The following is an 11,875-nucleotide window of genomic DNA, read 5'->3' as shown; positions in this document are numbered from 1 at the left end:
AAAATAATAACACAAATAACTAAAGAAAATTACACAAAGAAATAAGCAAATCGTGAACTTGAAGATTTTAATATGCATACTTCTCTCACATGAGGTTAAATCAAGTAGGGCAAGAAATTTAGTTAAGAGTAAGAAAACTTTAAATATATATACACATGTATGTTAACACACACACGCATTGCACCAATCATAGAAAGAATATATTTTTCAAGTACATATGTTACATTTACCAAAAAAAAGAAAGAAAATGAGCATGTACAGAGATTCAAAGTCTCATCAGATTTCAAAGAATTGCTATCCCACTAACAAAAAGCTTGAACCAAAATAAAATTCAACATCATCAACAATAAAATTATAGCTAAAACTCACAGCCCATTTACAAATATGCTGTAAAAACTCTATGCTTAGAAATTTAACATGTAATCTTAAATAATTTGTGGATTAAAGAGGAAAGCGCTAGAGAAATTATATAATAAACAAGAATGAAAAAATCACATGTCAAAGCTTACAAAATGGCACTTCCCTGGCGGTCCAGTGGTTAAGACTTCGCCTTCCAATGCAAGGGGTGCGGGTTCGATCCCTGGTCGGGGAGCTGAGATCCCACATGCCTCAGAGCCAAAAAACCAAAAAACATAAAACAGAAGCAATATTGTAACAAATTCAATAAAGACTTTAAAAATAGTCCACATCAGGTGCTCGCGCCCGCAGACGCCCTGGGAACGGCGGTCGCGGGCTCGCGCTCCCAGCTCGGCCCTGCTCTCGGGCTGTGGCTGCCTGCCCCGCGATGTCGCGCCGGAAGCCGGCCTCTCGTGGCGCCGCTCCCGCCGGCCCAGGCCCTGCAAGGCAGGCGGTTTTGAGCAGATTCTTCCACTCTACGGGAAGCCTGAAATCCACCTCCTCCGCAACGGGTGCAGCCGAGAAGGGGGATCCTGACTCTGACTCCGCAGCGCCCCTAGCGTCCACTCTCCCGCCTCAGTTGCCGCCACACGTTGCAGAAATCGACAGAAGTAAAAAGAGACCACTGGAGAGTGATGGGCCTGTTAAAAAGAAAGCAAAGAAAGTCCAAGAAAAGGAAGAAGGAAGTGATTCAGTAATGTCTAGGAACCCTGAGCCAAAGAAACATCTGAGGACCAGGATCGTTTTAAAGTCTCTGGAAAAATTGAAAGAATTCTGCTGCGATTCTGCCCTTCCTCAAAATAGAGTCCAGACAGAGTCTCTTCAGAAGAGATTTGCAGTTCTGCCAAAATGTACTGATTTTGATGATATCAATCTTCTACGTGCAAAGAATGCAGTTTCTTCTGAAGATTCCAAATCTCAAACTAGTCAAAAGGACAAGACACTCAGTCATTTTGGATCATCACATAGCAATTATGAAAACTTACAGAAAACTTCTGATTCTAAACCATCTAACAAACGGACCAAAAGCATCTACACCCCCTTAGAATTACAGTACTTAGAAATGAAGCAGCAGCAGAAAGATGCAATTTTGTGTGTGGAATGTGGATATAAGTATAGATTCTTTGGGGAAGATGCAGAGATTGCAGCCCGGGAGCTCAATATGTATTGCCATTTAGATCACAACTTTATGACAGCAAGCATACCTACTCACCGGCTGTTTGTTCACGTACGCCGCCTTGTGGCCAAGGGATATAAGGTGGGAGTTGTGAAACAAACTGAAACAGCTGCGTTAAAAGCCATTGGGGACAACAAAAGTTCAGTCTTTTCCCGGAAATTAACTGCTCTTTATACAAAGTCTACCCTTATTGGAGAAGATGTAAATCCTTTAGTCAAGCTGGATGATGCTGTTAATGTCGATGAGATAATGACTGATACTTCTACCAGCTATCTTCTGTGTATCTGTGAAAATAAGGAAAATGTTAAGACAAAAAAAAAGGGAACGTTTTCATTGGACTTGTGGGAGTGCAGCCCGCCACAGGTGAGGTTGTGTTCGACAGTTTCCAGGACTCTGCTTCCCGTACAGAGCTAGAAACTCGGATATTGTGCCTGCAGCCAGTGGAGCTTCTGCTTCCATCAGACTTGTCAGAGCAAACAGAGATGCTCATCCACAAGGCCACAGCTGTTAGCGTGCGGGATGACAGAATTCGAGTAGAAAGGATGGATAGCATGTGTTTTGAATACAGCCACGCTTTCCAAGAGGTTACAGAATTTTATGCAAAAGACGTAGTTGACGGTTCTCAAAGTTTTTCTGGTATCATTAACTTGGAAAAGCCTGTGATTTGCTCTTTGGCTGCCATAATAAGATACCTGAAAGAGTTTAACTTGGAAAAGGTGCTTTCCAAACCCAAGAATTTTAAACAGTTGTCAGGTGAAATGGAATTTATGACAATTAATGGAACAACATTAAGGAACCTGGAAATCCTTCAGAATCAGACTGATATGAAAACCAAAGGAAGTTTATTTTGGGTTTTAGACCATACTAAAACTTCATTTGGGAAACGGAAGTTAAAGAAGTGGGTGACCCAGCCACTCCTTAAACTAAGGGAGATAAATGCTCGACTTGATGCTGTATCTGAAGTTCTCCATTCAGAATCCAGTGTGTTTGGCCAGATAGAAAATCATCTACGTAAATTGCCTGACATCGAAAGAGGACTCTGTAGCATTTATCACAAAAAATGTTCTACGCAAGAGTTCTTCCTGATTGTCAAAACCCTGTATCACCTGAAGTCAGAATTTCAAACACTAATACCTGCTGTTAATTCCCATGTTCAGTCAGAGTTGCTCCAGACGTTTATTTCAGAAATTCCTGAACTCCTCAGTCCAGTGGAGCATTACTTAAAGATTCTCAACGAACAAGCTGCCAAGATTGGGGATAAAACTGAATTATTCAAAGACCTTTCTCACTTCCCTTTAATAAAAAAGAGGAAGGATGAAATTCAGGAAGTTACTGACAAGATCCAAACACATTTGCAAGAAATACGAAAAATACTAAAAAATCCTTCCGCACAATATGTGACAGTATCAGGACAGGAGTTTATGATTGAGGTAAAGAATTCTGCTGTATCTTGTATACCAACTGATTGGGTTAAGGTTGGAAGCACAAAAGCTGTGAGCCGCTTTCACTCTCCTTTTATTGTAGAAAATTACAGACATCTGAATCAGCTCCGGGAGCAGCTAGTCCTTGACTGCAGTGCTGAATGGCTTGATTTTCTAGAGAATTTCAGTGAACATTATCACTCCTTGTGTAAAGCAGTACATCACCTAGCAACTGTTGACTGCATTTTCTCCCTGGCCAAGGTCGCTAAGCAAGGAGATTACTGCAGACCAACTCTACAAGAAGAAAGGAAAATCATAATAAAAAATGGCCGGCACCCTGTGATTGATGTGCTGCTGGGAGAACAGGACCAGTATGTTCCCAATAGTACAAATTTGTTGGGGGACTCAGAGAGAGTAATGATAATTACTGGACCAAACATGGGTGGAAAGAGCTCCTACATAAAGCAAGTTGCATTGATTACTATCATGGCTCAGATTGGCTCCTATGTTCCGGCAGAGGAAGCAACAATTGGAATTGTGGATGGCATTTTCACAAGGATGGGGGCTGCAGATAACATATATAAAGGACAGAGTACATTTATGGAAGAACTGGCTGACACAGCAGAAATAATAAGAAAAGCAACATCACAGTCTTTGGTTATCTTGGATGAACTGGGAAGAGGGACAAGCACCCATGATGGAATCGCCATTGCTTACGCTACACTTGAGCATTTTATTAGAGATGTGAAATCCTTAACCCTCTTTGTTACCCATTATCCACCAGTCTGTGAATTAGAAAAAAGTTACTCACAACAGGTGGGGAATTATCACATGGGATTCTTGGTCAATGAGGATGAAAGCAAACAGGACCCAGGTGAAGAAGACCAGGTTCCTGATTTTGTCACTTTTCTTTATCAAATAACCAGAGGAGTTGCAGCAAGGAGTTATGGACTCAATGTGGCTAAACTAGCAGATGTTCCTGGAGAAATTTTAAAGAAAGCAGCTAGCAAATCAAAAGAGCTGGAAGGATTAGTAAATATGAAAAGGAAAAGGCTAAAGTGTTTTGCGAAGTTATGGACGATAAATGATGCAAATGATTTGCAAAAGTGGATGGATGAGTTCAAACTGGAAGAAATTACAGACTTCTCTTCCTGATGAAAATGAAGACTACGTTTTGGAACCGAAAAATAGAGAATTAAAAATACCAACTGTGTAAAACAACTCTCTAATAACAGCCCATCTTTGTGTGACCTGAGCATAAAACCTGACAGTGATATATTCCTGTTAGAAACAGGGAGGCCTTTTGTGTAGAAAGTCTGTTTCAGGTTCCTGCCATCCTTTTAAAAGTATAAACACTTTTGAATATTAAGATTTCTATCATGTCATTAGAAAATCTCGTGGAAGGTAAGATTCAAATAAAATCAAAAACTTCTAAGTAAAACCTGGAGTGGTAGAATATACAGTTCATGAACTTTTAGAGTGATATAAAAATTTAATGCATAATTTTATTTGTTTCAGTTCAGATAATTTGCAACTGGTTGAAATGTCTTGCAGGAATATACCTTTTCATTCGAACTAAAATAATTTTATAATGCTGCCAGTTTATTCACTGTAAGCATAAGGATTTTTGAAGAGAAATAGAAGGAATTATCAGGCTTTTAGAAACAAGAGCACAGAAAGAGGTCATATGAAATTTGAAAAGCTAAATATTGTCATAGTTTTAAGCAATTTGAAGATTGTTGGATTAAATTATTTGTCATTCATTCAAGTAATAAACATTTGATGAATACTTGCTATAAAAAAAAAAATAGTCCACATCAAAAAAATTTAAAAAAAAAAACTTACAAAATGCAGTTAGAATAACGCCTAGAAGTAAATTTTTCCACTTGAGAGAAATTTTTAAAAGCAAGAAAGACCGAAACTAGATGAAAAGAAGCTGGAAAAACAAGAAAGGGAGAGAGGGAGGAGGAGAAAGAGAGGGAGGGGGAAGTGGAGAAGAGGAAAATTAGACAAACGTTACTAAAATATGAATATGTAATCAAAATCTCTCCTTCAAAAATCACCAGTTCTAGTCAGTGGTTTTGTCAAACTAAGGAATGGATTTTTGTATCTTTTATAAATTATTCTGGGGAATAGAAGAGTAGGTTTAGTTAATTAATTCACTTCATAACACTAATAATAATTTTATATCAAAGACCAAATGATATATACAAATATTCTAAGTTGTTAAAAAATAGAAAGAAACTAGCATATTAGTGGCAGTGGAGAATAAAAAGAAAGTGCACCATGGCTAAGTATGGTTCTTGAAAGCAAGTCAAAGCTATTTCAACATTAGAAAATTTTATTAAAATATATACCACAGTGACAGCTTAAAGGGGAAACTATATGATCATCACAATAGACTCAGGAATATATTTAAGAAAAATCACTGATTACAAAATAAATCACGCTAAGAAAACTTTCTTAACCTGATAAACAATCACAATATCACTTTAATGGGGAAACTTTAGACACATGCCTTTCAAAAGTAATAACCAGATTCTCCCATCTCCAGGTTTACCAACTTTATACAGTTTATCACAGCCAAGGCAGTATGACAAGCAAAATAAAGTTATAAGAAATGGAAGAAACATGATAAAAATTTATCTTTATTGGCAGATACTATGAGTGTCTCCAAAGAAAATCTAAAATGTTATACAAATGTATAGGGCCACTAGAGATTTAAGCAAAAATCTTTGCTAGAAAATGATCATCTAAAACTTGATATAATTCTGTATATGCATAATAATTAAAGAAAAATGATTATCAGATTCAGAGAAAAAAATAGAACAGTATATAAATTCTCTGATTGTGCCTAATAATATTTACTGGAATTAAAAAAAAAAATAACATCTCTGAAGGACAAAAATAATATATGACTAAATTAAGAGATGTATCACATTCATGAATTGGAAAACAGTTTTGTCTGAAGGTCATTTTGTTTCAAATTATTTCATAAATTAAAGACATTTCATCAAAATTTCAAATGGTTCATTAATGGAGACTGTCAAGCTGGTTTTATAATTCATATAAAAAGACAAAGGGTCAAGAGTGGTTAAAATAATTTGAAGAGCAAATGTAAGAACTGTCTTATCAGATATTTAAATTTTAGAAGAAAATGTAAAGTAGTTTTTATGTCAGAGTAGGAAACATTTCTTAAACATCCCATAAATATATATTTCATAAAGAAACTGCAGCTCAGCAAAAGTTACTAAAACAAAGGAGAATGGCAAACCACCAACAGAGATAAAATATTTTTATACCGTGTAATTCATAAAAGACTAGTATGTATAATTTTTAAGAACTCCAACATATAAATCAGAAAAAGACAAACAACTCATTAGAAAACAGGCAAAGCATATAAACTGAAAACTAATAAAAGTGGAAACCCAAGAGACCAAGAAACATGAATAGATATTCAATCTCAATATTAATCAGGGAAAGGCAAAAATAATTATAATCCATGAGATACATTTTCATGTCCATCAGTTTGTAAATAATTAAAATCTGACTATCTAAGTATTGCTAAGGAGAAGAAATGGAAAATCTCATGCACAGATAGTGAAAGGTAGTGAGTACAGTCTTTTGGAGAAGAATTGGAGGTATCTAGTAAAGGTAAAACCTGCCTTCCTTTTGCTCCACAATCCCCTGACTTCTTTCTACATACTGAGAAATAAAGAAAGAAAAGAAAGAAAGAAAGAAAGAAAGAAAGAAAGAAAGAAAGAAAGAAAGAAAGAAAGAAAGAAAGAAAGAAAGAAAAAGAAAGAAAGAAAGAGAGGAGGAGAGAAAGAAAGTAGGAGAGAAAGAAAGAAAAACTTCCGAAAAAGGTAATGTCTACAATAATGGTCACTGTGGCAACTTGACTATCTAAATGTTCTTCAATAGAAGTAGATAGATGATATATGATACATTCAAACAATGAAATACAGAATGGCCATTAAAATGAAGTATATATATATATATATATATATATATATATATATATATACACACACACATATGTTATATGTCATATGAATTTTATATATTTATAAAGCATCATATTATATATCATAATGAGCAAACTAAGCAAGCAAGCAAGATGCAGAATAATACATACAATATCACATTGACAATATAGTTTAAATATATTCAAAACAATGCTACCTATTGTTTACAAATATTATAGTAATATTACAAGTATTTTCATAGAAATGATAATCACATAATTTAGGCTTTACCAAGAAAGGAGAATGGAAGATGGAATTTTAAAAGTATACTCAAATATCTGTATTTTACAATTTACTTTAAAAGTCTGAAACGGATATGCCAAAATGGTAAGATCTGATAAGGCTGGATAATGAATACGTCAGTTTTGTTATATTTCTCTTTATATGCTATTTTGTATTTGAAATATTTCATAGGAAAAAGCAATTGCACAGCAGTATCTGAAAGATCAGTCACTTGAACACAATGAAAATAATGCCTTACCATTAGTAGAGGAGAAGAAGCTTAATGAAATTGGACAGCTGGCACAATTCCAGTCGTTGCAGACAAAAGTATTTCTCACTGAAAAAAAGCAGTATTTGTCCAGCATGCCATGTGCACAGGTTAATTGCACATTGTCCAAGAATAGCTATTTTCAGGTTACACAGTATTCCCATTTAAGAGTTGCGTTTACATTTCTTCAAGGCTTTGGAGCCTTTTCATTATTCAATTTTTCATAGTACCAGAACTTTCACTGATATTACATCTCCCTAGACTGTTAGTTCCAAGAACAAAAAAAATGATATCTGTATTTTCACTGTGCTTACTTTACCACCTATTAGACTTCTTGGAACATAGCAGGAGTGTTTTGAAAAATAAATAACAAGGAAGGAAAAGAAGAAAAGGAGAGAAGAAGGGAGGGAAGGAGGGAAGTGGGAAGGAAAGAAGGAAGAAAGGAAGGAAGGAAAGAAGGATGGAAAAGTTTAAGTTTATAAAAGAGCAGGAAAAACAGTATTATCCTGATTTGATACATATGAATGTTAAGAGAAAGTAAAGACATTAAGCCCAGGGTTTTAACTCAGGTCCAGTGACTCATGGCACAATGTTCATTCTACTACAATTTACCAGAGAGCCAAAATATTTTATTCTCTTGAAGGAAGTTTTACATGTCTTATACATTTTTCCAAAAGTTAGTATTAGAATTACCTTCTCTGCTTTTGTACTTAGAGTCACATATTAAAATTTGTTTTTATGTAGTTATTTTTGTGAAATTACTGGTAATCAAGTAGTTAATTACTGGATTGCTCTAGAGGTGGAAAGGGCTAGTGGAATCATTGCAAATTATTCGCAGTATTCTGACTACTTTTGCACAGTGTAGAACAAAGATGTGATTCTTCAATAAATCACCAGTGTAAGCCAGTTATATGCTTTATACTCTACATGAATTGTCTCATTTACTATACAAAATCTAGAGGAAGGGGCTGCTGTTTTTGTCATTTAGTAAACAAAGAAATTGAAACAAAAACTGTTAAATATTTTGTTTAGTTAGGAAATCACACAGTTAGCATGAACACCCAGGTGATCTAACATTGGAGCCCACATTCTACAATATATGCTTTCAATAAGAGATTTTAAAGTGACAAAACAAACCCCAAAGTTTGCAGACTGACTCTATTTTAAACAGATTCTTGATGTATTATTCTATTTTTTATTATCACATTAAAATTATAAAATATTTTTCTCTAACTTATCATAGATTTGTTTTCTTTTATTCATTCATTCATTCATGTGTTTAAAACATCCCTGCTATATTACAGTAAATATGATAGGCACTGACCAACCAATACAAAGACAAAGTCAACCAACACAATGAAAGATAAATGTTAAAAAATAATTACAGTAATGCAGTAATGTTTTATCACAGGAAATATAATGATTGGTAATTTTATTTTAAAATGTAATTTTCCTAGAAATATATATTGGAAATAAATTGTTAGTTTTGGGCAAAATTTTTCTTCTCTAATATTCTTGGCAGCATAAATTCCTTAATTAAAAAATTTTTATTTGTCACTCCTCAAGATGAGGAACTGGAACCTGGAGTTAAAGCCATCAATAAGCTGATACTGCTCTAGTCCTTATGGAAATTATGATTCTCATTACCTTATTCATTCATTAACCCATAAACTTGTGAAATATTTGTTAATAACTATTCAGTGAAGACCAGGAAGGACTGGGCAGTAGGTTTAGTGGCCCTTGCCTCCAGGAAGCTTATGTTCTAGTAAAAGTGATCAGACATATATGTCATTAATTCATCACACATGATAATTTGTTTTAAATGACATAAGATGGTTTGCAATGGCATGAGTTGTCAGAAAGGTCATTTTATAATAGGGTGATCCTGCAAAGTTATAGAACTGCAATTGAAGGCTCTATTATAAAGGGTGAAGGGAAAGAGGTGACAGAGCAAAGGGAGAAGGCAGTGTCATATTCCAGGGAGAGAGGAAAATAGACTATGATATAAGCAAAGCATGGCACTGAAGCTGTAGTAGGCAATATGAGAGAAAAAAGACAATAGCGCACAATGTTTGCTAAACTATGTTAAGAAGAATGCTTTCATGAGTATGTGACTGTTTTTCTACCAGCTATTTTAAAAATTCACATTTTAATAGTGGTAAAAAACTGTATGATTTTAGAAATCATGGAAAAGAATGAAAAAAAATTTCTATAGTCCATGAACATAGTGGTAGATTTGCAACATGGCAAAGTTGACTAAGGCTGTATGATTCTTTCTCCTGGTTCCCACTATTGCCCGTATCTTCAAGGGTGGGAAATTCTCTATGCTGCACATGCATGAGCTCTACCTGCCTAAGATGCTGTTCTGTGATAGCCTTTTGTCATCAGTGTGTGAGCATATGAAGGGTATGACTTCTAGAATATTTCATTTCCACTAGTAAGAATATTTTATATTAATTCATTTTTAAGAGAAAGATGATAAATGAGAGTAAAAATATGGCTGGTAAGTGATTCAGAAAAATTAAACATTTCTACTTTTTCACAATGTGGCATATATTTTTGAGAAAAAGTAAAAGAACCATGGTATTTAAAAATATCCTCTCAACCATCATTAACTTAAACACAAAAATGATTGCCTGACATGGTGATATTTGATTAAAATTTTTGTCAAATTTTATATATATATTCTTTTTCAGATTCTTTTCCATTATAGGTTATTACAAGGTATTGAATATAGTTCCCTGTGTTATACACTAGGTCTTTGTTGTTTATCTATTTTATATATAGAAGTGTGTATCTGTTAATCCCAAATTACCAATTTATCCCTTTCCCTTTTGGTAGTCATAAGTTTGTCCTGTATGACTGTGAGTCTATTGACTTTTTTTTTAACACTATGTACTAATAGTATATATTAGCTGTCAAATTATTTAAGCCCAAAATGTTCTCATTGCTACAAAACTGATTAAATCAATTTATTATTTTATTTCTCATAGATGCTTTAAGGCATTTTTTCCACCCTTCAGAACATTTAATAACATTTCTTTGTTTAGTGTTAAAATAATTAAATAAAAAACAAACAACAACAATAAAAAAACAAAAACTCATGGGCTGCCACTGAGATGAATACACAAAATAATAGACAAAAGATATAAAGATGATGTTATAATCTACAATCTCATTTGTATATATCTTTCAGCAAACCTTTCAACATATTTGAATACTTTATAGGCATTTTCCTTTGTAATCTTTACAATTCTATTAGTAATTACTGTTTGTGTGCTATTTATACCAAAGAAAGCCAAGCGTGGAAGAATTTGTATAAGATCAAACAACCAGTAAGTGGCATGATCAGAATTTCAACTCAGGAAAAATTTAACACTGTTATATAGTCCCTCTGTTCGCCAGGTATCTGAATTTAGCTTGGAAATCTATGCTGTTTCAGAACGCCTTCTTCAGTTCAGACTTTGAGGACCAGCATAATCTATGTCCTCCCATCACTAAGGATGTTTAGGGGAACATTGCAGAAAGGATTCCCTCCACTCTATTTTATTTTATTTTATTTTTCATACAGAAGGTTCTTATTAGTTATCTATTTTATACATATTAATGTATATATGCCAATCTCAATCTCCCAAACATCCCACCATCGTCACACCCTGCCCCCCACTTTCCCCACTTGCTGTCCATACGTTTGTTCTCTACATCTGTTTTTCTATTTCTGCCTTGCAAACCAGTTCATCTGGACCATTTTTCTAGATTCCACATATATGCGTTAATGTACGATATTTGTTTTTCTTTTCTGACTTACTTCACTCTGTATGACACTCTCTAAGTCTATCTGCGTCTCTACAAATGACCCAGTTTCTTTCTTTTATGCCTGAGTAATATTCCATTGTGTATATGCACCACATCTTCTGTATCCATTTGTCTGTCAATGGGCATTTAGGTTGCTTCCATGACCTGGCTATTGTAAATAGTACTGCAATGAACATTGGGGGCATATGTCTTTTTGAATTATGGTTTTCTCTGGGTATATGCCCAGTAGTGGGATTGCTGGGTCATAAGGTAATTCTATTTTTAGTTTTTTAAGGGACCTCCATACTGTTCTCCATAGTGGCTGTATCAATTTACATTCTTACCAACAGTGCAGTAGGGTTCCCTTTTCTCCACACCCTCTCCAGCACTTGTTGTTTGTAGATTTTCTGATGATGCCCATTCTAACCCATGTGAGGTGATACCTCATTGTAGTTTTGATTTGCATTTCTCTACTAATTAGTGATGTTGAGCAGATTTTCATGTGCCTCTTGGCCATCTGAATATTGTTGGAGAAATGTCTATTGAGGTCTTCTGCCCATTTTCAGAT

At 34.7% G+C, this 11,875-nt stretch overlaps 1 protein-coding gene across 1 annotated transcript; it reads left to right on the top strand.

The window, feature by feature from the left end:
* Nucleotides 1-709: 709 nt before the first annotated feature.
* LOC130708158 (DNA mismatch repair protein Msh3-like) lies at nucleotides 710-4,789 on the top strand. Its single transcript, XM_057546011.1, is given in 2 exon segments — nucleotides 710-1,877; nucleotides 1,880-4,789. Coding segments are annotated over 2 exon segments (3,363 nt in total). The 5' UTR covers nucleotides 710-784; the 3' UTR covers nucleotides 4,150-4,789.
* The last annotated feature ends 7,086 nt before the right edge of the window (nucleotides 4,790-11,875 follow it).

Source organism: Balaenoptera acutorostrata, chromosome 4 (genome assembly GCF_949987535.1).
Source record: "Balaenoptera acutorostrata chromosome 4, mBalAcu1.1, whole genome shotgun sequence".
Classification (NCBI taxonomy): Eukaryota; Metazoa; Chordata; class Mammalia; order Artiodactyla; family Balaenopteridae; genus Balaenoptera; species Balaenoptera acutorostrata.
The sequence above is the reverse complement of the archived record's forward strand: the minus strand, read 5'-3'. Positions and strand labels throughout refer to the sequence as shown.